Source organism: Molossus molossus, unplaced genomic scaffold (genome assembly GCF_014108415.1).
Source record: "Molossus molossus isolate mMolMol1 unplaced genomic scaffold, mMolMol1.p scaffold_m16_p_11, whole genome shotgun sequence".
NCBI classification, from domain to species: domain Eukaryota; kingdom Metazoa; phylum Chordata; class Mammalia; order Chiroptera; family Molossidae; genus Molossus; species Molossus molossus.
In genome coordinates this window covers 94,185,339-94,213,201 of record NW_023425346.1, presented here as the reverse complement: position 1 = coordinate 94,213,201, position 27,863 = coordinate 94,185,339, and the positions used below count along the sequence as shown (strand labels likewise).

At 42.6% G+C, this 27,863-nt stretch overlaps 1 protein-coding gene across 4 annotated transcripts in view; it reads left to right on the top strand.

The window, feature by feature from the left end:
* Positions 1-27,863, top strand: part of PAX3 (paired box 3) — a 93,055-nt gene that overhangs the window by 40,448 nt on the left and 24,744 nt on the right. For all 4 annotated transcript variants that reach the window (XM_036254255.1, XM_036254252.1, XM_036254254.1 and 1 more), the window contains exon 5: positions 23,861-24,066. In XM_036254255.1, the coding sequence (XP_036110148.1) occupies positions 23,861-24,066 (206 nt within the window). The remainder of the gene's footprint in view (positions 1-23,860; positions 24,067-27,863) is intronic.

Here is a 27,863-nt window from a genome sequence, read left to right as displayed (position 1 = left end):
TAATCTGATTACCTTCTCTATACAAAATAAAGGATGTTTTTAAAGCAAGGTCTGGAAAATAGTCCATGTCTTAATGGAAGTCATTGAGAACAGGAGTCTCCATAATCAGGGTGGGAAAACCTCAAATAATAATTATGTTTTTAAATTTACAAACTATGGAGGTTTTAATTTGTCTGGTAGCTGTGGAGGAGGAAAAACATTTTAGCATAGTTTTAAACACAAAAGTATCTTACTAAAACATAACAGTGTAATTATTAAAACAAAAACCTATTGTTAAACATATTAATTATGTTCAGCTGTATGAGTTAAGGAAAACACGATCCTTCCCAAATTACTGTGATGTGAAAATTTTAATAGTCAGCTGAAGAATGAGAGACATTAGATATGACCTGGAGGCCAGAAAATGCCGAGCCGTTTATTCAACAAATATTATCATGTCCCGGTTAAGAAAAGGCACCTGAAGACATGTAGGTGAAGTGTAGAAGGTGTAAAATGTATATCTATATGGAAGTTTCTTCTCTCATTTAGTAATTTTTACACACATGTTCAGGCCTGTGGCATCAAATAAAATGTGCCTGAGTGCACACGGTGCGCCTACATGTGCCCATTCTGTGAATATTTTCCAAATTTTACCAGCGTATTATACAGCATATAACTATTACTAATTGTATTGACTATCTTCAGTTTGCCGAATACACAGAACAGTCTCTATGATGCACACACTGAGCCAAAGCTTAGTGGTGGGGGCCACATCTGTCCCTTTGGGGGAGTCGGTCAGGGACAGTGCACCGTGTGGGCCTCGGGGCCAGGTCCTCACAGTCCACGCTCTCTGAGATGGAGTCCGGTTACTCTCCCTGGAAGCATAACTTTACAAATACCGTCCCCCTAGTCACTTTCTGATTTTTAGGAAAAGGAAGGTTAGAGATTATTCGTTAAAATGTCGCTGTTACGTACCGTATTTAATTTTGTATTCATGAGAAAATGAGCTTCCCGGCTACAAGGGAAGGACAGCGGATTCCTTGCAGTAGGGAAATCAAAGCGCAGTTCCCAAGTCTGGGCCAGGGCCTGGAGGAGGCTCGGGGGTCTTTGTGCCCAGGGGATTGTCTCGGCGGGAGCGGGAAAGACCAGGGAGGGATCAAGGAAGGACCGCAGGGGCTCTGTGAGCAGGGATGGCATTATCCGAAGGAGGGAGGTCCAGCTGGGATCAAGGGGTCTTCCAGGAGATGCTGAGCACAGTGCTGGGGCTGGTCGGAGGAAGAATGGGGTTCTGTGAGCTGAGAATGTCCTCCGTGGAAACTCTGAGAATGCTCGCTCGAGAGGATGTGCCTGCTGGCCCTTTGCCCCCTTGGGACGTGACTGAGTCTTGCCCACTCCAATCCCAGGGAAAGAAAAGGATCCATGGGCCCTGAAGCTTCCAAGGACAGGGTCTGGCACAAGCCATAGGGAACGGGCTGTTCATTCTCAAGGGGGGCTTCCACACCTGCAAGTAAAGAGTGTGACCACAGGTCATTACCGCTCAGTGTGGACATTTCCTCAAACACACTGCAGCGCCCACTGGGAGACGGTGTGCACCCTGTCGGTTCACAAAGGAGTCGTAGAGCCCGTCCACTGGGTGCTTCACGTGTGTCAGAAGTCCCCGCATCACGACACCGTGCAGAGTAGGAACCATCACTCTTGTTTTGCACAGGAGCTCCCTGGGGTTGGGGAGGTCAAGTACTCTGTCGATGGCCACCTTGCTAGAAAAATGACAGACCCAGGATTGGACTCTGTGCCTCTTTCTCCAATATCTAGCCCAGTGATTCACCAACTTCACAGAACCCAAGAGTCACATGTTAGGGAACTCGAGCTTGTACGTGAGAAATGCTCAGAACGTTGACTGACATGGTAAATTCTCGGTATTAGTATTGTTACAATTAATTTCTGGGTTCCTTGCTTAAAAGAACATCTCTGGGATCAACATCAAGTGATTTTCATTTTGCAGATCTGGGCGGAGCTCAGAAATCATCATTTTAAACAAACGGGAATTAAAATGGCTGGTAGAGGGTACCCCCGTGGAGTAGTAACGCTAAGACTCACTACCCAGTGGGGACTCTTCATTTCAGCAGTCCTGATACCCTTCCCCCATATCCCTGACACCTTGACCGTGTGTAGGCGGGGCAGACATCTTCTACCACGTGCCCCTAGCGTGGGCTACCTCACTCATTCCCAGTACTAAATTCAGATCCCATGACTCATGCTTTTGAAGACTATACTTTTCCTCTTTTCCCAATGAAATCTGTAAATGAGTCTGGTTTTTTAACAGAACAAGTTCTCCATTTCTATTAATGCTGCAACTTGACCAATTGACTGAGTTGAGAAAAGAATGTTTAATAGTAAACCTTAAGTATATGAGATTCTATGATAAAATAAACCTTAATTATATGACACTGAGATGTTTGACATACTTATACTGTGGAGTGATATGAAAATAAGATCTCTAAGGGATCTCTGAGTGACCTCAGTCACCCACAGAACTCTCTTGACTCCTAAGTAATTATGGCATTGATGGAAGCATCAGTTTAGGGGAAGACCCAGAGATGGGTCTCAGAGGTACCTTTTGTGATAAAATTATACTCAGAGACTCTGGGAAACCCAGATTTCCCAAGGTCTTTCTGGACATCTAAGAGACCCTGAATTTCAGACCTTCAGGGTAACCTTAAGTGTCTGAAACATTGGATGGTACTGCAGGGAATGTCATATCAGAACGGACAAGCATATTTCAGTACAGCAAAACCAACCTAAAAGTAAGTCGAGGAAAGACGGACAAAATGTCAGGCAGAAACCAAAAGCAGTGACAGCTACTAGCCCTCCCCCAGGCAAATAACACAGCCACTGAACACAAAATGGGATTAGCTGTCCAACTGTTATCTGGTTGACCATCTAATATGTCTGACTGAAAACTTAAAGTGAAACTCTCCACCTCAAGAAACATTTGCAACTGGCATTTCCTGGAGATTGGATGCCAGATTTTTTCTTTTTAAAATTTGACATTTGCTAGACTGAGCTGTGCGTTCTGTTCACCTGTTTGAATGCTCTGCTTTGCACAGAACCGGACATAGAGTGGGCACGAAATAAGCATTTGGTGAATAAATGTAGAATGAGAGACACATTTTGTGGTGAGGTTGTTAAAAACTTTGATCTTGCCCTGGCCGGTTTGGCTCAGCAGTTAGAGCATTGGCCTGCGGTCTGGAGAGACCAGGGTTCGGTTCCCGCTAAGGGCATGTACTTCGGTTGCAGTTTGTCCCCGGCCCTGGTTGGTCGTGCGGGGGGCAGCCACTCGATGTGTCCCTTTCACATCGATGTTTCTCTCTCTCTGTCTCTTCCTCTCTCTCCCTCCCACTCTATTTGTACAAAAAATGGAAAAATGTCCTTGGGTGAGGATAAAAACAAAACAAAACAAAGAAACAAAAAAAACAAAAAAAACACTTTGATCTTTCTTCTCCTCAGGAAAGAAAACATGTATCTAAACATATGTATAGTGTAGGTTATATCCGGCTACTTGGACTCTAGTGATACCTTTGACAACTTGTTTTACTGCTGTTTCTGGTGGTGTAGCATCTAGGGTTTATTCATAGAGACAGGGTCTTGCGTGGTATGAAGTTTTGGATCCTGATTCACACCCCGAAATGCCTTTAGCATTTGAGAAAGTTAGCACAGTAATGTAAAATGAGGAGATACATTTTATACTTCAACACTATATTTACTTTTACGTTATATTTCTATTTCACATCTTCTAAAGTCTCTTCATGCCCAATGAATTCTGTCCTCACAATCACTTGTGGATTATTACTACTCTTTTACTGATGGGAATCTGAGAGCCATATGGTGGAGGTAACTTAAGTGAACGTCTGGGTTGAGAATAGAAGCTGGGAAGAGAACCTGCTTCTATCCTCCTTGTTTACTGAATAGGTATGTTTGCTGCCCTGGTGGTAGCCATTGAGATGAAGAAGATCAGAGTGGGGTTTGAGGCATCGGGGCCTAGGACTGAGGAGTTAGGTGATGCTATGGTTCCAGTAGCCAGCGGTCCATGTCTGAGGTCACTGAGTTCATAGCACAGAGATCCAAGACAATCCCAGAGTCTGAAATCAAAGCAAGGGTCAATATTAAGTGAATGTAACCACAGTAGCAAGACTTCAGGCCACCTGGAAAACTGTTGTCCAATTAAAAGACCGTCCTGGTTTTCTGTCTCTTTGTGAACTGCACAGTAGCTTGGTAATGGGGTGTAATTAATCCATAAATTACGTTTGGTCCCTACTTTATGAAGCTGAGTAACATCACAGAGATGTGGGCCCTCAAGGGAAAATATCCCCCACCACTCTGGCTTCGTTCACACCTGGTCGTGGCGGAGTGACTACAGCAGAGACAAGACGCAGCATCCCTCCATCCACACTGCTCAGGGGTTGGAACTTCATCACACTCTGGCAAGATGAGAGTTTGGGCTCCGTAGTTTGCCTACCTCGGATGCTGATAGTGGTGATGGGCTTCAGTGAAGACAGGGAATGTGGGGATGGAGTTTGTCATGGAATTCATAAACACAAACATCTACGTGAGGAAGCTATTATGCCAAATCCACCTCCACTCCATACTGGCTATGTAACTCTGTGCCTCAGTTTTTCATCTGTACAATGGGGGATAATAACAGTGTTCATTTGAAGATTAGACAAATGAAAGCAAGTAAAGATGCTTGATGAGGTACCTGGTGCATAGTAAGTACCCATAAAATGTTGACTGTTGTATAGATGAGGACGTTTTTATTTTTTCTCTGTAAAGGGCTATGTAGTGAAAATTTTTGGTCTTTGGTACTACTACTCAGAGTGTCTTTTTAGCATGTAGCCACAAAGAATAGATAAATGAATGGGTGTAGCTATGTTCCAATAAACTTAATTTATGGACACTAAGATTTCACGTGTTGATGTTATTTTTTTTATTTTTTTTCAACCATTGAAAAATGTAGAGACCATTCTCAGATCACAGGAAACACAAAGACAGGCAGTGGGTTGTGTCTGACTGACTCCTGTACAGACCTTCACATCTTCAATTTGGCAGTATTAATGTATTTCCTGGCACTGTATCTATGTTGGTGGTGATTCTATTATAAGAGTTCCGTTGGCAACTTCTGGTTATGCAGCCCAATATATGAAGGTGTGTTGACCGTCTCTCACATTCGCCCCAGATGAGCAAGACCCACATGTTGGAACACTTCTAGAAGACAGTTTAAGTGATGGGGTAGGTGGTCCTTTAAAAGCAAATTTGTATTTTCAGTTTTGTGGAGTCTTGGAAAAATCAGCTCAAGATTTTATGTTTAAGAAATATTTCTCAAATGATAATGTGTGAGAACCGCTGAGATGAGTGGAAATTAGTGTGACCCACTGAAAAATGTGAAGAAATGTAAGGAAATTTAGACTCATTTGGAGTCATTTGGGGTAAAACTGTGTGAGATCCTATATCAAATTTAGAATATCAGAGATATCAGATGAGAATAAAGCCACATTTTCAGATGCAAATAAAGAAGAAATGCAAGGAAATATTTTGGGACACTCGAATGCCCTTGGGCCTGAATTTAAGCAAAACTATTATTTTTTCTTGTAATTTTGTAATTTCCCCATTTCTTCCACTTCAGTTTCTAGGGTATTATATCTGGCCTAAGTCTGGTGCAAGTCCCCCTTTTTCTAATATTTTTTTCCAGTTTTCTGTGGCACAATTTTTTTTTTCCTTTATTGATTTTAGAGAGAGGGGAAGGGAGAGGGAGAGAGATAGAGACATCGATGAGAGAGAACATCAACTGATCGCCTCCTGCATGCCCCCACTGGGGATCTGGCCCACAACCCGGGCATGTGTCCTGACTGAGAATCGAATCAGCAACCTTTTGGTGGGTGGGTAGATTATTAACCACTGAGCCACACTGACTGGATGGTACAAATATTTTCTATGAAAGATGTTACAAAGTTGATTAACACTCATGAACTTTTGGTCGTGTTCATGATTATTATTCTGATTTTCTTCAAGTTTAGAAGGGCACATCTTTTAGGTACAAAAAGATTTCACCAACTGGCTAAAATGTTGAACTGACTCAGGGTTATTTGCACATTCACATAAAAGTACCCAAGCTTGTTTGGGGGTACTTCTCAATTATTACAAAAGCAATACATAATCATTGCAGGAAAAAAAAAACAAAACACCTTTACATAAGACTTCACAAGTAGTTTTAATTACATTCCTTTTGAGGTCTAAGGAATGTAAGGAACATGTGCATGGAGAAATCGCACTCACAACGTTGACTCCATGAGAGTTCCACCACGCTCGTGAGGCTCCTACCTAGGAGATGGTCCAGGTTCCCAAGGTATTTCTCGAAGGTCAGAAAACAAAGAAAAATGGCTTTCCATATTTATCATGAGGTTCTCTGAACTACCCATGACCTGTCTGTCTCCATTATTATAATTTATAGGATGGGCTTTCCTTGTGGACTGAGGGCTGCCTCTGAGGGTTGGGATCAGTGGAATTGGGGACGAAGTCCCATGGCCCCATGAAAGACTCCAGGGAGTTTATAACCATGAGTATTGGTTGACTTGTCTGTCCCTGCTGTTTGGGGGCAGAATGGACGTCATTACTGTTGTTTGGGAATGTCTACATTGTGTTCACAGTAGAAAAGGCGCATATAGAATAAAGAGTGTCTTCCTCTTGTGCATTGCTCTTAGGAACCTGGTTTCACCAGAGGTTCATGAGCAGAAGGAGGATGCGCAGAGAAGCTGATTTCAGAGTTCTCACCAGGAAGGACTCCTTCCAAATCCCTGCAAAGGGCCCCAACCCTGCATCACATGGTCATGTGTTTTTTGTAAAATATGCAAAAGTAAGCTAGTCTTGTGTTCTTTTTTTAAATGCACTCCTTCCCCCCAAGCTGGAAACGCTTGAGGCCCCACAAAACATGGGCTTTCTTCTGGCTCTGTACTCTCAGACTGGGACTTACTCAGACCTTTTTGGCAGTGGAGAAGAAACACATCTTTGTTGATAAATGTGCACAATTCTGGAATTTGAGAGTGAATCTTCCTGAAGACCTAAGACTGAAGAAGAAATTGTGAAAAGGACAAATTTTCTCAGGGAAAGGAGGGGGGTGAAGCTGAGAGGAATGATATTGTGGGTGATTTCTTGTATTCAAAGAAAATCCGGAAGTTTGAGAAAAAGAGAGCAAGTGTCTTTTGTTGATCCGAAAAGAACCCCACACACTTATATTTTCATTTTCTGTAGAAAGTGAAAGGCTTAATATAATTACTCTTTAATTTAATATAGCTCAATAAAATTTATGTAATTGGTTGTCAGTTATCTGCTATAGTAATAACATCAACATGGGGATGATGATGATGATGATGTTGACAAAAACATGTTATGTGAATGTTACAGTTTACTAAATACTTTCACATCTTTTCTCTCATTGGTAACTACGGAAGCCAAGAAAGGGTCTCTTTATCAATTGCCTGTGGATGCCCACGAAACTGGAATCCTCTGAAAAATTGAGGTAGAATGGTCTCCATGCTCCTCCCAATTATTCTTTCCTTATTCTGTGGTAAAGCCATGACACCATTAGTCAATTCCTCTTCTTTTGTGAATTCTTCAACATCACGGGAGTCAAAATAACCATTTGACTTTGACACACAATGACCTCTAATTTTTTTGCTTGCAAAACTACTCAACTGGCAAGCAAAGAACCAAGTCCCCTCAAAACCTGCTCCTAGTAAGGCGATGTTTGCATTTGTTAGACTTGCCCGTATGAACTTACTAGTGGCTTTGCTGACCTCTGACTGTTTGACCCTTTAAATGAAAAAGTACCACTGGGACACACAACTAAATTTATATACGTTCAAGGAAGCGGTCAATCAGAGAAATAAGTGTGGTTGCCAAAGAGTTGACCTGAAAGTTTAGTCAATAGTTTAATGAAGAGGGGAAAACGCTGAATGTATGAAAAATCTGCAGTGCTCTTATAGCACAGAGAAAGAGGACTATTTATGCCTGGGAGGTTCAGGGGAGGTTTTGTACAACTGGGCTTTGAGACCTATGCACAACATTGTGTAAAGATGGGCACACAGGGCATGCTAAGTAGAACAGACAGTGAGTTAAGATGCCAAAGTTAAGATATGACCAATCCTTTGTCCAATCTGGCAAGCCCATGGAATTCTGGGAATTAGATTTGTTCCAGCCCAGTGAAAACTTAAAATTACACATGGTGAACTCTTAGCAGGTTTTTGTTTACATGGGCAACTGCATATTAATTGTTTTCTGTATCTTAAGGCTGATTTACTCAGGAATAGATTAATTATTATATCTTGTAAATATTGCTTATTAGTGATCAGTATGTGAATATCCATGCTACCATAGCTGAAGAAATTTGTGAATCATATAAAAAATAGATGATCTAGAAATCATTTTCATGAATTTTTAGAGTGAAGACTGGTGGTTACCTACTTAACTCTGACACCTAACTGGCTCATGGAGACTGTGGGCAAGGTCTTTTTTTTTTTTTTTTTTTAATATATATACATATGTTTTATTGATTTTTTTTTTTTTTAAAGAGAAAGGAAGGGAGAGGGAGAGAGAGAAATATTGATAAGCTGCTCCTGCATGACCCCCACCGGGGATCGAGCCCACAACCTGGGCATGTGTCCTGACTGGGAACTGAACCCAGCGAACTCGTGGTCCGTGGGTTGGCGCTCCACCACTGGGCCACACCAGCCAGGCAAATAGAAAGCATTTTTAAGATCCCCTCTTACTTAGTGGCAGTCTGGTTAGAAATTGGGTTGAGGGTTTGGGAAGAATGTTCAGTAAGGACAACCTGGCCTTTGACAAACTTTCTTAAAATGGTGGTTATCTCATTGTGAGAGTAGAGAGGCTGGGAGAGAGGCTTCGAGGCTTGGTGGGAGGAACTATACTCTGCGTTTTGGGACTGCGATGAGAATATGTCCGTTATCTTAGTTCTCGTTTGCAGAGATGGGCAGACGCTTATATTGGCATACTCAAATGTATCTATAAGTGCACATTAGCAAACTGGAAGAAGTAATGCTATATATTTTCAGAACTTAAGTTAAATTTTCACATACTGACAATACTACCAACCAATTTTGTTGTTATTACTAAAACAACAAAGATAGATTTATTTGAATACTTGCTGGAGAGAGTTTTAAAAAACGTATATTTTATTAATAGCAGACCAGAACAAAAAATGGAAAGAAACATAGTAAAGGAGTTCAGTCAATCTATATTGATCCATCCATCCATCCATCCATCCATCCATTTATATAATCTCTCTAATTTAAAATCAATAGTGATTGTTTGGATTCTGGGATTATTATTGTTTTTAGTTTTTAGACATTGCCTACATTTTATTTTATTTATTTAAAAAAATTTTTTTTTTTTTTTTTTGCATTGAAACATTGATGTGGGAGAGAACCATTGATCGGCTGCCTCCTGCATGCTCCCTACTGGGGACTGACCCCAAAACTTGGGCATGTGCCCTGACCAGAAATTGAACTGGGACCTCTCATTCCATGGGACAACACTCAATCCATTGAGTCACACTAGCTGGGCCCAAATTTTATTTTATAATGTAATATACTTTTATAAAATAAAAACAAAAACACACATGCAAATAAGAAATATAGTATATTTTGTCCAATAAACTCTTCTTAGGAATGAACTTACGATTGGGTGGTGAAAAGCTGGGACCGAGTTTGATTTGACTTGGCAGCATAGTCTTTACATGTTGGCATTTGTGACCTGTTGGTGGGATGATTTTCAGTTAAAACAACTGACTGGTATGGGAAGGAAGGATGAGTAAGACTATCTTCCAACTGCATCCAGGAGGGTCCTTAGTTTATTCAAGTTACTAAGAATCAGGACATGTTGTCAGACCCTCCACCCCCACCGAGTCCCTCTGAGCAGACTTCCCTCACTCGGAAAGTCTTGGCATCAGTCTGGTGAGAACCGAGTGCCTGGAGCCAACCCACGGACTCTGAAATCACTTCCTGCGTGATCACTTTCTCCTTCCGGAAGGAGAGTTGACTTTTTCCTCTGTTCTTTTGTTATCTCTCCTTTCTTATTCTCTCCTACTGAGCACTTCCTTATCAATTTCCCTCCGGTCTGCCAGATTGGTCTTCAAAGGCAATGTGCAGAGACAAGGCGGGGGTCCAGAGATTCACGTGGAAACCTGCTACTGAAGAAATTCTTCATGTTGATTTTCTTGAGTTGGGCACCTTGGCTGTTGACACCAAACAAGTGATCAGATAGTGAATTGCTCAAAACTACACTTCATTTTGCCTATATAGAGACATATTAGTAGACATAAAAGAAGGTAAGAATTTGCCTCCAAGCAAATGTATTCCAAGTTCTTTTTCAGGGAAACCAAAGTGAACGCCGGCAGAAAGGAGAGGCCAGACTTTCTTAATTTCTTTGAGGCTTGTTGCCTGGTTTCGTTAAACGCAGACTTCTTGCTTAGGCTCTGAGTTTTTGGACCACAGAGTTTATTTCCTTTCATAGCTACCTTAATCATTGATCCCACGGCTCAGAAATGTGTCCAGGGCCAGGAGGAGGAGAGGACCCTGGCCTATGTTTTGTATTTTTAAGGGAATTGGAGCTGAATATCCTTTTTAAGTGGACACATGTCTACTGGCTGATTATGGGCAGGGTCGTCAGAAGAGGATGTAGATGGGAGATTGGACAATGCCCCATTTCACAAATTTGGGAACTTCTACAAATACCTTCAACATTTGGGTGGTCTTTTTTCTCTCTCAGTCTTAGAATATAGAGAACACTTTTCCCTCCATGCTATTCCTTTATGCCTGGGGAGGGGTTTGTATAATACACAGGTAAAGGGATGTAGAAGGGACTCCTTTGCTGAGGATACATCCTGGGTCAGGAGCTGTTTTGTGCTTTCTTTATTTTTTTTGTTTTTAATCCTCATCTGAGGACATTTTTACATTTATCTTCAGCTAGAGCGGGAGGGAGAGAGGGAGAAAGAGAGAGAGAGAGAAACATGGATGTGAGAGAGACACATCGAGTGGCTGCCACCCACATGACCCCAACCAGGGCCGGGAACAAACTGCAACACAGGTATGTGCCCTTCACAGGAACCAAACCCAGGACTCTCCGGTCCATGGGCTGATGCTCAAACTGCTGAGCAAAACCAGCCAGGGCTGTTTTGTGCTTCCTAAACTATCTCCTTTCCATAAAACCAGGCTTGGAAGTAAATGTGTTCAAGAACATTTTACTAATGAAAAAATTGGTTCAGAGGGTTAGGCATCTTGCCCCAAGTCAGAGGGGAAGTGGACAAGAGGATATTTGGGGTAGATCGGCCTGTCTCCTGAGCAGGAGGTCTCCACCATGACATTCAGCTTCAATTGCTCGAACCGCTGGTATCACCTCTTCTGAGTTCAATGGCGACTGTTGCTTAGGCACAAAGAGAAGAAAACAAAATTTCAAAAAGCAGCTGTCTCTATCCAAGGACAGTGATAAATCATTCACATCATCTGCTTAGTCATCTCGACCTGTTTGCCAATTTCTCCCGGAGTCCTCTGGTGGGATATGACACTGATTGGAAAGGCAACCTCCTGGACCTGAGCCTCATACCTTTGCAGGACGAAGGAAAGAAATGCACCCTCTTCTTTATTACCCTTTCCCCCCCCCCGCCCCCCCCGCAGCCTCTGGCGAAGTACTCCTCCCACAGAAGGTATCCCGCGAATGATTTCTGATAAGGACCTTGATGTTGCTACTCGTTTCTTTGCCAGTGAGAATTAAGCTCAGCCTTCTCTGTTGCCTCCAGGAAGAGTTTCCTCTTTCATTTATGTTCGGCGATTACCTCGTTCTATCTCCCAACAAGCCACAATTGAGTCAGATAAAATTTGGATTTTCAAAACAAACTCCCTGCTCTGCCCTCTTTCTTGCTTTTGAACCCAACGGAAAGTGAAAAGCAAAGAAACAGTCTTGAAATGACATATGCAGGTGTCACTTAAAACAGTTATGTATTAATTTGATTCTATGTTAGAGATCATAGACTCATAGGATCTCTGGCTCTGTTAGTAAATAATGTATCTGGGTTTGTCAGCCTCGAGTGGTTCTTTAATCTCTCTGTTGCTGCAGGGCATGGTTGGATTATCTTCTGTATGTACCAGTACTTTCCTTTGCTTCAGTGGGAAGCGCACTGGAGTGGGAGTTAGGTGATTTGAGTTTTATTTCCTGAGTTTAAGCTCTGTATCATATTCATTTTTATTTACAATCACGGCACCAAGGACAACATCAGCCATACCCTTGGGATTCAAAAATTGTCTATCAAAAGATGAAAGATTTGCCTGGCTGGTATGGCTCAGTGGTTGACCCATGTACCAAGAGGTTGCTGGTTCGATTCTCTGTCAAAGCATGTGGCCAGGTTGCTAGCTTGATCCCCAGTAGGGGGCGTGCAGGAGGTGGCTGATGGATATTCTCTCTCATTGATGTTTCTATCTCTCTCCCTCGCCCTTCCCCTCCCTCTAAAATCAATTAAAACTATTTAAAAAGTATTTTGAGAAAAGAAGAAAAATGAAAGATTTGAGTGCAACCCCACCTGCTCTCTCCGGGTTCCAGGTATAAAAAGAAGGGTTTCATCCTATGACCTGCCATTTTGTTCACGCCTGGCTCTGGTCTTTCAGGTCTCTTCATCATGTATCTTTTTACCTCCTTATGCAGGTTTCTGGCCCCCAAAGGATAGTGTTTAACTTCCTTCTTAAATCTGCCTTTCTTCTATTTCCCAAACATCTCCTGTCATGCTAATCCTGGCAAAGTATAGTCGTGGATAAAACTGTTTAGGTTTTGTGTGTTTTGGGGGTAGTCTTGTCTTCACAAGGGTGTCAAAGGCATTCTTTTGTTTTCTACCCCCTGAGAGGCTCTCTGTGTAACTTGTTACCTCTTTTATGTATTGAGCCTTGGTTCATTTGTTGGCTTTAAAAATGACCGATGCACACAATAGCAAAAACATTCGATAGTGGAAGGGAAATCGGAAGGCAGGGTGGCTCTTTGTCTTTGGCAATTGTGTCACGAGTCTAATTGTGTCACACTTAAAGCTCAGTCAATACCGCTAAGGTTCAGGTTTCAGCACCGGAATTCTGTCTTAGTAACTGTAGGTAACATACTCTTCACATTCGCCAACCACCACAGAAAGTGTCACTCATCCTATACGGTCCTGTTTTTACACACGACTTACAGGGCCGACAGCGACATCGGAGTCCTGGCACTGTAGACCAAGAAGAAAAAGATGTGGCAATATTGGCCACAGTTTTTCCTCCAACCCTTGTCAATCCCGTTCCTCAAGTGAATGTCTATGAGGCTGTGTGTTTGATATACACAATCTTGCATTTGGGTAGCCTCTCTGAGTTCTCGTGGAGCAGGTAACTCATGTTACTCTCTAGACCTCATTTGTTCTCATCTGTAAGATGGGGGTAACAATACCCCTCCAAACTGGGTTTTGGTAAAGATGGAAGGAAAGGTCATTAAGGGATGCAGGAGACAGGGGTTGGCGACCGTAAGCTGTCGGAGAGTCAATGAACAGCAGCTTTTCTATTATTATTCCTGTTATTGATTAAATTTTGCCAAGAATGTTGAAGGAACCAGCATAAGAAGGGCTCTGAGAGGGCTGCATGCTGCCTCTGGTTAATCACTTTACATAGAAAAATGTTCAGAGGTAAGTTGTTCTCCCTGCAGTGGATGAACCATACTGGCACCAAACAATGTGGTTTTAATTCAGATGCCGTCACAAAAACATAAACGAAATCTCCTCATGAAGGTAGTCTTTGGCAACATGACTTTCCTCTCCCTCTTAAAGAAATCTTTCTCCAAAAGAGGAAGTTGAGTATGTCTGGGGAATCAAAGTGGCCAGATACAATTATTTCTCAAACTACTTCGTTTTTCTTCTGATGGCCTTGAGGAAATTCATGTGATCACCCCAGAACGAGAGCATTTCTAACATTCTACAGTTCTGAAGACATTCGGTATAAATGGAAGAAGGTACATAATTGCTACATGGAACATGATCTTCTCTTTCACCCCCCCTCCATTCATGACATCTTAGGAAAGCATAGTTAGTTGTGCCCGATTAAAAATGTTCTTTAAAGGTGTTTACACTGTTTTGATTTTTTCCCCCCTTACTCAATTCCATTGAATATCTACGAGTTGTCACGTTTTTTCGTAAGTAATAACTGTGTCAAGCTGTGCTGACAAAATGTCCCAACATAATTGTTAATAAGCATTGTCATTTTAAGAATGAAACGTTTGGCTAACGATTTATGTCTTATACCGAAGCACTGGGGCAGCTGTATGATTTGTCTCTTTAGCAAGTCAAGTAATTTCTTTAACAAAATGTTAAGCACAGATGGGCCGTAAGCTGTCAGTTAACTATTATTGTGTCTGCATCTGCTGGCCTTCAATGCACTGTTTTATGTATTCGGCCAGTTACTTAGCTGCAGCTCCGTGAAAAGCTGAACCTACTCTGATTGGCAAATAAAATGTTCATTTGTCTCTTCTTCCTATTGTTTTGTTTTGGTAACACATGTCAGCAGCTCAATTACCCAGTTCATTAACAGCTCCCAAAGGACACGATGGCCAGCCCGAGATAAGAGGGGCAATTGTGGCACATATGGTCAATAATAGCCTCTCTCTTGGCAATTGTAAATAAAAGTCACTTGGCCCTTTCCTTTCAGGGAACCACTGTTTTCCTGTCCCCTTCAGTGTGCAAATTTCCTTTCTTTGCAGTCCCATCCCACCCAGCTACACCAGAACCTCGGGTACAGCTTTCAGCGACGTGGTGACTCCCCTTCCCCTGGCAGAGCTCAGCCTTTTCACTTTAATTATGACTGACTTTTAAGCTCGAGAGGGGGGAAAGTTCTTATCATGGGAGCTGATTCTTAGAAAGCTGTTAGCTGATTAATTAGTTAACTAATCAGTTTTCCTAATTGAATAGCAACACATTTTCTTGGGGCTTTCGGCTCCTTTTCTCTTTGAAATGCTCTGGTGGCGGTTACCATGGCGTTTCAAGAAGCCACTGAGAAACATTTGGAAATAGAAATTATTTGCAGGGGTGGGCAGGGACGTGTGACTTCAGCGAGACTGAACCAGAGGCTCGCGGCCTGAAGGGAATTCTTGTTGCACACGCAAGTCTCGAAATAAAGGGTTTAAGGAGCCACTGGGTTGACGTGGGTCAGTGTCAGGGTCCCTAAGCGGGGACCGTCCCTTCTTCATTCGCAAAGCCCCGGGAAGGAGGTCCTGAAACAGTCTGCGAGGATCCTGTGGCCGGTGAGCAAATGTTGCTTGTGTCAGGGCACAGCGTGGTTTTCCTTACACACACCAGGGAATCCTGCTTCGAAAAACATCACTGGCAGAACTGCCGCGGACGGAGCAGAAAGAAGTGTTTTTTTTTTTTTTAAATTCTTCTTCTGTTTTTGCTTCATTGTTACCAAGGAGGGCTTGCAGGTGACGTGTTAAGGTGGTGGCTGGGGGAGAGAATGCCGCGCAGAGCAAGGCCTCCGCACCGGCAGCTGCACCGGAGGTCCGGTCATCGGGAACTTGGGGTCCGGGGCGCGGGGAGGCCGCTCGCGGCTCCGCCCGCCGCCGCCCGCCGCCCTTATCGGAAACGAACACAGTCCGCGGCGCATCTGCAGCGGCTCGGCGACGGCGCGGGCGGCCCTCGCGGGCTGGCCCCGGGGCGACCACATTCATAACTAATCTGTACTCACCTCCCGGGCAGCAGGCACTCGGGGAGTTGTTGCGTGTCAGGGTTTATTTGTGCTATTTTGATTAGCACCGACCTGGCAGGAGCTTATTTTCCTTCTAATGACCCCGTGCTGGGAGAGGGCGGTTTCCGAGGGAAGGACTTGGGTCGGAGGGGAGGGGAATAGCGCTCAGTCTCCTGCCCCCCAAGGGCGGCTGTTGGGCGGGACCAAGTAGGTAACCGCCCGAGGGGCTCCATTCGACTTAGTGTTCTTAAAAGCACCTTTCTGGAGAAAGCCCAGAATGTCCTTGCCATACATCCCCCCTCCCCCTTTTTGCATTTGCTAAAGATGGTCGGGCAGGCACATTTCATAAGCAACTGTGGGGGCAATAAAAGCAAAACAAGATCCTCCGCCCCTCCCCCAAAAGAGCACAGACGCGCTGCTCACTTATCGCTCCTAATTTATCAACCAGCAGAATCACTCAGGTCCTAGTTCTGGGTTAGGACTTCTGGGGCGTCCCGTGTATCACTTGCTAGGTTGCTAGACTGCACAGACTCTCTAGATCTACCTTGGGGTTTTGTTCCTTTCCGAGTGCGTCCCTTTTCTTGTAAAAATTGTAAACTAGACAGTTTTGAACCACAGAAAAGCAACCTTGCAGATTACTTCTTAGCTCGTGAATTAATGTGGCAGAGAAGCTTCCAGGTGCTGAAGTCTCTCAACTGGGTTGGATTAACCCCTACTGTGCATCCATTTCAGCCTCCCCTCCCCCCTCCTCTGGAAAAAAAAAAACCACCACCAAAAAAAAAAACCAACCTCCCTTTTCTCATCCACTCCGGCTTTCTTTGTGTCTGCTGCTTCCCTGCCAGGCAGGTGTCAGAGGTCTGAATGAGGGTAAATGCCCCGCTGATGGATTCCACAGATGGAGCGTGGAAATCGGGAGAATAGGCTTCAGCCACAGGCCATTTCTTGGGATCCAACAAAAGCCTCCAAATAAGTCAACAAAAATCCCAAAGATCACAAAGGGAAAATGTCATTTGTCATTTACTCTGGGTCTGTGAGGGAATATCAGTCTTGCTTCGCTCCTCCCGGCTTTCACCCGAGTAAACACGAGAGAGGTCATTCACATCTCTTTCAGTGTAAAAGGGCTACTTCAGATCAGAAAACAGTTAGTTGTCCCATTGTCCCCTTCATGTCGAATTGTGAAACTCACAAACACAGGAGGCATTCTGCAATTAGCCAAGTAGGTGCATCAAACTTCGAGTTGACCTAGTAAAGACCTCATGGCGTAGCTGGAGGAAGTACTCTTCAACTCATACAGGGTGAACCGACCTCCTGGGCTTCTCAGGAATGGTTTTTATTTGTATCATTTATTTTTTTAAATCGGTGGCACACAGCTTTGAGTACAAATGCTGACAGGTCTAACTAGGGAAGATTAGTACAGACGAAAAGACCATCTGATTTGGTCTGAGGCCATCCTAGAATAAATGACCGATGACTAAGGAAGTTCAGCCTCAACGCCCTGCAGAGACAGACCCCCCCTCTGTGTCTGCAAATCGCATTGTATTATATCTGGGGCAAACATAGAGTTTAAATGGTTGTCATGTTTTGATTCTTTAATTATTCAAATGAAAGGTCTTGCTGAGAAGAAAGACAATGTGCCAGATTCATGCTTGTGAATTATTTTGTTTCTCTATTTTTGGCCTGTCTCCCATCTCTGAATGATATTGGTCTGGAAACCAATAATTACAGAATTCCACGTGACTAAATTCCTGTAAAATTGAGGTAAGATCTCATGTATAATAGCGTTAAGCAGGATGAATATTTCCTGAGGCTACAGAAGAGATCACAAAGGGTTAATGAACATAGACATACTCTCTGATTCTGTAATTCCTTCTTTAATTAAACTTCATGGTTGGTCCGCTGGTGGTAAGACTTCTGCCTCCTCCTCCCAGTTCGATTTGTTTCCGAAGGAAGAATTTGTAATTCCGGGGAGTTGCCTATACTTGCTACCCCCTCCCCCCCCCCTTTTTTTTTTTACTGACAAGGTTCATTTTCCCAAGGTTATCCTTGGGAGTTAATGTGACATCATTGAGATAACTAAAGATGTGGCCCCTAAAATCTAAAATTAGCCTGAGCTAGAAGAAGAAGACATGAACTTGCTTATAGAGCACAGAGTGGAAACACTCAGGCACCTGGTGGGAGGTGCCATTTCCCATGATCGCTCGGGGGTTTCTGCTGAATAACTTGTGAATATTCAACAGCTCTCAAGTGATTTATTCCAGCACTTTTATCTAAAATGAATTTGAAAGATGGATGTAGATACTGTAAATAAATATTGACTGTATACTACAAAGTTTTAAAAGTACATCCTGGTGGCAAGGGAGAGAGGGATGAATAGATGGAGCCAGGGTACTTTGGGACCAGGAAACGGCTTTGTGTCATGTTGTAATGGTGGGTACACAGCATTGTAAGTGGGTAAAAACCCATCAAACTCTCCAAAAAAGGAGGGAATCCTGGTGTAAACTATAGACTTTAGCTGATAATAATGGGTAAATTTTGGTATATCAAGGTCAGAAAAGTACCACATTAATGCAAGATGTTGATAATAATGAAAAGACTCGGGGAGGGGAGAAGAGAGGAGGAATATACATACAAACTTTGAACTTTCTACTCATTTTATTAAACCTAAAACTGCTGTAAAAATGTTGTTATTTCAAAAACATTTGAAGTTCCTTACAACTCTTGATATCCTTTTACTAAGAGGTCTTTAATACCAAAAAAGGAGAGAAGAGATTAATAAAGTATAAAATGAGTGATCAGTTCAACTGTATGTGAACAATCATGTGTTCTAGATGGACCCTGAATCTTAGGACCAAGGATCTACGCTGATTCTGATTGGAGACTGGTAGTGGTCAGATAGACTATTTTGATTTCGTAAATTCATTCATTATCTTGGCAAATGAATTAATCTTTTAGCACTTTATTGTTGTTTAATAAGTCTATCTTGGATATAAGAGTTCCATATATGTTCGTACATTGAATTCAATTAGAAAACTTTTTTGATTTGGTGTATAATACTGATCACACTGTTGTGTTTCTGTAAATTTTATTTGATTCTAGGAAGTTTTTGAAAATCTGGGACAAATTAGAGCAATGGTGGCAATCAGTTAAATGATTTTCATTGGAATTCCTGTTGGTTTTGTTTCTGGTATTTGTCTTCAAAAGGACTGTTGTGTGCCTGGCCGGTGTAGCTCAGTGGTTAAGCATCCACCTATGCAGCCAGAGGTCGCTGGTTTGAGTCCCAGCAGGACACGTGCCCAGGTTGTGAGCTCAATCGCCGATAGGGAGCCTGCAGGAGGCAGCCAATCAATGTTTCTCTCTCAGTGATGTTTCTATCACCCCCTCTCCCTTCCTCTGTCTCTAAAAATCAAATGAAAACATTAAAAAAGAAAAGGACTGTTGTGTGTGCATGTATTTTTTTTTTTTCCGGTAGTTGTGTGTGATAAAGGAAATCAACACCAATTTAGGACATACCAGGCTGGAAGAGGGAAAGAGAATCTGTTCCCTGAAGTCCGTAGACCTGGATCAAGTCTTGGCTTCCCTCACTATGTGACGTGAAGAACTTCCGTGAGTCTCAGTTCCCGTTTTCTGTGCACTGGGGTGTTTACTTCATAGGGTTTTGTTAAGTTATCTGGGGAAGCTGGAGAAATCATCATCCTCTTGGTAAGGTTTGCTTCAGATTCATTGGAGACAGAGTTAAATTAACGTATAGGTCACAGAATAGATTGTGAGGGGATTTTGGTGCCAGAGTCAAAACTTTCAAAGTCTGGTAAAAATATGGATTGGAACATGCAATTTAAAGGAATAAAATTTTTACTTAACAGGGCATGTCTTATATATTGATATGGATTTTCTAGTAAGATCTATTCTGGAATTTGAAATTGGGGGACTAATATGTCGATAATGAATAATAAAGCAAACTTTGTGAAGGCACATGTAGAATATGATAAAGCAACTTAACTGTAATTGAAAAATATCCCCTTAATGTTAAGGGTGGACAGTAGAAATAGTCTGAAGAGATTATATTTAATCTAGTTGCCAGACCCCATCAATTTATTACTCTTTTAGGGAACTGATAATACTGCCGGCAACTTCAAAGTCATAGCATTAGCTATTCTGTACAGGAAAAAAATATATAATTTCTGTCGAGCTATCTTTGGTTAATATTTAGCAATAGAGGTTGCTTTGGGTCTAGTATCTAATTTATTCTAGTATCTTGAGTAAAGATGAATATATAAAATAGATGAACTTCAACCAAATGATGTCTTTTGTGCTATTAAATGGGATTTACGTTTTAGATTTGTTTTTTTTTTTTGTAAAAACTGAACGATTCAAATTCAGGCGATTGTGGATCTCGTTCTGTGTAAAGAAGGAACTTCATTTTCATTGAGTGATGTAAGAAATAGTAATATTTCCATCTTTAGAAATAGCTAGTTTTTCTTAGCTGGTAGAATAATCTTGGGTTGCTGACTTAACATATTTCAAAGCCCACATCCTTTTGGGGTTTACAAATGGGAAAAGTTAGAATTAACTTGCAAAATTGTGGCTTCATATTGCAAAAAATGATCAGCTGGTTCAGATAATTTCCCCCAGAAAAATCAGGAAAATTATTTCCCCCAGGTCTTCGGAAATGATGCTCTGTGGAGGTTTTTCTAGTTAGATGCAGACTTTGGATGGCTTTTGCATAAACAGCCTAGAAATAAACAGTTAGCTCATTAAAGAAAATTTTATTTTTGGTGGTAAAGGCTGCCCCAATGAACTCTTAGATAGTTTGAATCATTTAAATCACCAGCTGTTGGTAGTTCTTAATCATTTTAAAATCACAATCCTTTAATTAAAAAATGATAATTATTCTAAAAAAAAAATATGCAGGTATGCCAATACTTGTGAGAATTTCCAAAATTTTTAGAGGATTTACAGACCATAAAGCTCATATGAAAAGATATTGGGGCCCTGGCTGGTTTTCACAGTGGTTAGAGCATCAGCCCAGGGACCAAAGAGTTCGATTCTGGTCGAGGGCATGTACCTCCTTTGCAGTTCAGTCCCCTGTCCTGGTCGGGGTTGTGTGGGAGGCAACCAATCGATGTGTCTCTCTCACATTGATGTTTCCCACCCCCCCCCACCTTCTTCCCTTCCACTCTGTCTGAAGATAAATGGAAAAATATCCGTGGGTGCGGATTAAAAAAAAAAAGATGTTAGGAGAGTCATATAAGCAGCATATCCATCTAAGACTATAAGGGTGGAAGAGAAGTCAGTGTTAGTTTAAAACTTAAATTTTACCTGCACATTCATTTATTCAACATGTATTTATTGAGCAAAGACTGTGTCCCCAGGCTTCCTTCAGTGAAGAAGGCAGAGAAGAGCGTGAGTTCCCAGAGTTGATATTCTGGGGGATGTTGATTGTTGAGGTGAAACAGTGATCTTGACCCTCAGAATTAGCTCTTGCTGGTACTAAGCAGCCCCCTTTCTTCAGGAACCAGAGATGACTTTGATTAATTGACCTGACAGTGCGTGGCACATCATATTTACTTGGGAGGATTTAATAACCCCAGAGACTCCCAAAGGAAACATGAAAATTTCCACATACTATTTTCCTAATGGGGTCAGAGTAAGAGAAAGTACAAGCAAAGATTTAAAGTTCTCACAGGCAGAGGAAGCTCTCGGTCCGTCACTAAAGGCTGGAGAGTGTTCACCTGATTTCACATGGGAAAGAAAAGTCAGGGCATCCAACCCAGACGCATGAAAGGCAAACCTTTTATGGAAATGTATTGTACTCGGAGGGCAATAAGTCGTTTGTTTCTTGGGGCACATATTGTTTCTAATGTAAAAATATATCTGTGGAAGCAGTGTTTGTTTTTATAAATAGTGGCAGGAAATATTTTCTGCATTTGAGACTTTTGAGAGGGAAGAGAATAATTAATTTAGAATATTCTGTAGAGCTGGTTCTCAATGTGTAGATCAGGAGCAGTAAAATTAGCATCAATCCCCTGGGGAGGTGTTAGAAAAGCAAATTCTCAGAGCCCACCCCAGACCTACAGACCCGACACTGTGGAAGAGGGGACAGCGCTCTGTGTGTTCACCAGTTTTTCAGATGACTTGATGCTCCAGAAGTTTGAGAACCACTGCTCTGCAATCAGGCACAAACTATTGCTCTTTTAACTTGGCTCGTATTTATCAAAGATATACACGTACAAGTTGTACTGGGAACTTTCAAAATTTATACTGTAATGCACGATGCATTTCTTTGCATGTTAATACTCTTAAAATATCGCCATACTTAAGGAAAACCGATTTTCCCTTTTAAAGTTCATACTGAAATATCAAAAAATTAATACCAAAATGTCCTAAAATAATGAATTTATATTGTTAGACCATTTTGTATTAGATTAGATAACATAATTGAAAGAACAAACACAATTTCTAATAAAATAGATGCCTTGTATATTATAGATGTCTTTTGCCTTTATGCACAAGTATTCACTTTTAAAAATGTGTCATATATATTATTTCACTCTCTTAATTTCACAGTATTGAAATATGAATGAAATGTGGAGAAGTAGTCAAATGTTAGAAAACTTGAAATTACGTTTATGGGTCATCTCGGACATGCACCCCTTTGAGCAGGATGTTGTTTACACTGAAGCAGAGTGCAAGTTCCGATCTCAGTAGGGCAGGAGCTAGGTTTGAGCTGAAGACGAGACTCGCTTAGGAGACACTGCGTTCTCACATTGTTTCCAGCGCTGCCTGCATTTGCCCAGGTCCTACCAGTCTGAGGGTGCAAATGCATTACCTTGACATTGACACTAGTCATCTACACTGTTCTGGCTTTGCCTTCACGTTCGCTGAGAGAACACTTCAACCCCTTCCCTGAGGACCCCCTAGTTATGGGGAGTTTACAGGGCGCGTTTGGAAGTGCTGCAGGACAAGTTGGCTCGGGTTCCTGTGCTGGTCAGTCCGGCCTGACAGCTTTCGGATGGCCCTCCTCCATTGCCCAGGGGCCAGGGCTCTGCCCGAGGGCTGCTTTCCTGCCCAGAGCCCTGGGACTGGGGCACCCTCAAACCTCAGGACCCTCGAGAGGCCAACAGGTGCTCTGTTACTGTTATAACTCAGACACCATAGTGTATCATTAACTGGAATGCCTATCTAATTTCCCAGCACCTTCTCCTCTTTCCTAGGTGCCTTGCACACAAATTCGAAAGGTCTTTCCAGACAAATTCAAACTTTGGTGGGGAGGGGACCACAGTAGGGCTGGCAGTTGACCTGGGCCCACCCTCAGAAGGGCCTCGTGTTTGGTTTTACTCTGTTGTTGCTATCTGGACATTTTTAAACATGGGCTCCACGTTCTTATTTTGCACCAAGTTGCTCAAAGGAGGCAACCGTCCAGGGCAGCCACCCACCCACTGAGCAGAGCCCCAGACTCTGCACTTCAGTCAAGGGACAGTTTACTAGACAATGCCTGCTTCCCCCGGAATTTATTCTTCAGCTTTGCATTACCAGTTTCTAAGTTCTCCTCAAAGCATTTCCCAGTTTTTGGCAATGAGCTATTTAAACACGATTTTTCTGGGAGGAGAGGCAGCATCTCCACCTTGATAGGAATCCTGCAATAGTTTACTATTGTTGCCTTTTTAGATACTAAGTCGATTTTTGATTATTTATTTAAAAGGTCACTTTTGTGAACAGATTTCCTGATGTAAACGTCGGTGAAAGTTTAGCAGGAGCCAAATTAAATGTGTCTCATTTATTAGACATGAATGAAGTTGCCCATGAAACGCAAAGGATGGTGGACACAGACGTGGAGTGAGGGCCCTCCCTGTTTTCTAAGAGCTCGTGATAGGCCGAGAATGGCCCACGCAGGTTGCCATTACTTCTCCCTGGGGGGACTGGGGACAGGGCAGGGGGAGAGGCGGGGGAGCATTCAGTAACGACACCAGAAGGAGCGGCTCAGTGCATGGAGGACCCTGGGAACGCACCTCAGACCGGGATCTGGGTCCTTGCGGCTTGTTCAGACCTGGTGTGAGACTCACCTCTGACACTTTTCCTCTTAGCCTCGGCGCCCCAGTCGGACGAAGGCTCCGACATCGACTCGGAGCCCGACCTGCCGCTCAAGAGGAAACAGCGCAGGAGCCGCACCACGTTCACGGCCGAGCAGCTGGAGGAGCTGGAGCGCGCCTTCGAGAGAACCCACTACCCTGACATCTACACCCGGGAGGAGCTGGCGCAGAGGGCGAAGCTCACCGAGGCCCGAGTACAGGTACCAGACCCTTCCCAGCACGTTTCTGACCCAGAAAATAGTGTGTTAGCGACAGCACGGTGCGCATGGCAGCCCCCCGCGTCACCAAGTCCCCTCCGTTCTCTCCGATGCCTTTTCTCTGTCGTTTGCCCTGTCATGACAACAATATCAGGGCCTCTTTTCTCTTTTTCTTTGCATTTGTCTGATTCAGACCTCCCTCTCCCCATCGCTTTTGTTTTAGGTGTGTCTATTTAGCAGTATTTTAGAAGAAAACAAATTTTTTTAATAGGTAGAAAAGCCCAATTCAATTTATGATGGATATGATGGATATGTTTGACTTCTTTTCAATCGTGTTGTGTTTTATGTGCATAGATTGAAAAGTGTGATCTATTGGATTTGCTTTTGGTTTTTTTGAGTTCTTAGCTTATTTTAGTACTTATTAAAATGTGCGTTTTTATTTAGAATTTGGTGATTATTACTTGGAGACTATGATTGTATCAGCGACAACGCACAGAAGTGTATCAAGTGACGTTGGCACTCAGCATGTCACGGACCCTAATGATGTGCCAGTCATTATGTGGGCTCTGGGGGTGGTGCACAGGTAGAAGCAAACAAATTCTGAGTGGTTTTTCAGTGCCAGGTACTGTTCTAAGTACTTTACATTATAACCCATTTACTTGTCATTAAAACCTTAGGTTGGTACTGCTACCCCCAATTTATTTACAAGACTATTTAAATAAATACCCAAAGTTTTATCATTCATCGCTGATAGAGGTAAATGGATTCCATATACCTCCTCTCCACAGTCTTTCAGTTATGAGGATGTGTAAAGGTGTATGAGATAAAATCCCTTTCTTTAAGGCCTTTATTGTCGAGAAGCATTTCCAGTAACTATTGTTCTAAGGATAGTTTGAATCGTCTTTTGAACTCCTAGAAGTACAGGTGACCCTTGAACAGCATGGGAGTTAGTGGTGCTGACCCATGCATAGTCAAAAATCTGTGTATAACTCTCGACTCTCATAAAATTTATCTGTGGGGGAAGGATTCCAGGACCCCCTTCAGAAACCGAGATCTGAGGATGTTCAAGTCCTCCGCATCCATGGAGTCCCAGCTGCAGACTGAAAACACTACAGGCATTTACCGGAAAGAGTCTGTGTGTGAGCGGATCCGTGCAGTTCACATCTGTGTGTTCAGGAGTCAGCTATTCTCTGAATCCCCAGGAAAACCTTCTGTGATGTAATATGTTTCTACTGAGGGACAGAATAATGTTTTCACCATTAACGATGAACGTCCCCCTCGAGGTAGTAAAGCACACTTTGAAAGATTGCACATGTCTTAGGGCATCCTGGAACTCCTTACTATCCCAGAAGTTTAAGTTACCTTATTTGGAAATGTTGTGTTATTCCCAGATACTTAACTTTCAGAGTGAACATTCGAGACGGGAACTCGGCAGTGAACTAGTCAGTTGATATGGTCTCTAGAGTGATCAACACTTTCTCATATGCAGCTAATTACCTCTACTGTTACGGAATTTTACAACAGTGATCTCTTCCAGGCCCCAGAGGCGAGTCAGTGGGACTGTCTTATTCAGTTTGACTTCTCACGTCATCGTCACAGTGCTAAGAAAGTCAGGGAATGCCGAGGGAATTTAAGACACGTCCTTTAAGGCACTACAATAAAAATGGGTGACAAAGTGAGCATACACATGTTTTTAAAGCACAAAGCAGATGTGATAAGTGCCATAAGAGACAAAATGCAGCGACATAAACAAGAGAGACTCGTGGAGAAGGACGACTTAAGGTGGACTTTCGAGGGGAAATAGTTCTTTGTGAAGAAGTCAAACAAAGAGAGTGATGGGAAATTGAAAAGAGTGTTCAGCGTTGCTGTATGTGATTCTTGCCTTTGCCAAAGAGGAGGACGGGGGCAGAATGGATCTCCGGCCCATGTGGCTTGGACAGTGCCTGGCATTCGCGTCTGGCTCAATGAATGTCAAAGCAGAATAAGAATGGCCCATTAACTTCCAGAGGACATGGGATCAAACCAATAAAGAGTGGTTCATATTTTTCTATACAGTGACCTCCTTTCCAAAGCTGGGCCCTCATTAACTTAACAGCTGTCCTAATGTGGCTTTAACCCGGTGACTCTTTACATTCCTTATGGCTTCATTAGTTCCCTTGAGACACATCACGTCCTGCACCACAGCTATGATCTACAGCCTAACAAATTCCCTACAACACCCGGCATATGGATCTTACTTAACCCAGCAGGAAAAAGAAGGGAGTAGTTAATCACTGATTAAAATGCCAGAACAAAATCCTTTAGTTTTTAGAAGGCTCTGGGAAAGCAGTAGCAAAGTCAACTCAGTTTGAGTGATAGCCAGAAAGTGTGAGTTAGTTTAATTTGGGGCACCTGGGAAAACCAAACACCAACCCCGCCCCACAAAACAACAAAAAAGACCCCAAATCCTGAACACGTTCCATTCCTTTTTTTTTTTTTTCCTGAGGAAAAATATTTCTAAACTCTTCTGAACAGACATGAGACTAAGGCTACAATAACGTATGCCTTTGTCAGTATTTCACAAGGATTTGCTTGGACAGTGGTTATGTTTGTTTATCATAGCCAAATCTGAGTACAAAGTCTAAGAACTGTACACCAAAGACCCATTTGCCTAATTTACTTCTTGGGTAGCTGTTATTTTGGAAATCATGGAAAGCATTAAAGTTTTGTGAGGAAGTACACCGTGCAAATATTTAGGTGCAAAGTTTTGATAAATACTTCGTCTAAGAAATCCATGAAGCCGGCAAGAATCATTCTCTTTTAGCAACAAGATAATAGAAGACAGGAAAGGAAGCTGCTTGTAGAAACAGCATTTAACTAGGTTTTGGTCTCAGCTTGTCAAAAGCATTTCATTGAGCAAAATCACTTAATCCTGCTATAATCCGGGTGTGTGTCAGAACTTTTTTTTTTTAATTTTGAAATTTGAGGTAGGTTAGATGAGATGGTCTCACTCTGGGTCTGTGGATGACCGGGAAAATTATGGATGAATTCTGGAGACTTGAGATTCGTACACAAAATTTTGTGCCTTTGCTTCTGTGTGTGTGTGTGTGTGTGTGTGTGTGTGTGTGCAGGGTGCTAACTAGGGAGAGGGCATCTGCTTTTATCACATTCTCAAGTACCACCTCCCGCTGCCCTAGTCCCCAGTTAAAAAGTAGGATGCATGATTTCTCAGGACACTGCTAGCATCAGTAATTTGGGATGCTCAGGGAAGTCCAATGGTGGTTTAAAGCCACCTAACAGATCCATATAGCTCAGAAGTTAAGATAGGTATGGAATAATTGACTCTACACTCCACAGTGAGGCAAAAATCGGGTCATCCTGCAAGTCGCTGTAGGTAGGGGCTTGCCCCTGGAATGTACGAAGATGTGACCGAGGGTGTTTTCATGTCTGTGTGTGGTCCTCTGACACTCATGGCGCAGAGAGTTTCTCCCTCAACTTCCTGCTCATCCTCTCCCCAACCTGCTGGCCAGGCAGTGGTCAAAGCTGGATGGCTGACATGAGAGGGGCTGGGAGGGCGTGGTCTGGAAAGGGAGAGGAGGTGACATGAATGAGCAGGTCCAGGGAAATGAGCAGTTTGTCCTGAATTCACCTACTTGGAAAGTCTTGTATTTGGCGTGGTAGCATTGGATGTGACCGAATCTAGTGTTTAATCAGGCAGTTTATAATCTTGTTATGAATTCTCTTTCTAAGGATTACACATTACACTCTTTTCTTTCCCCATTTTCCAAACTGTATGTGAAACAATCCATCTGGAATAATGT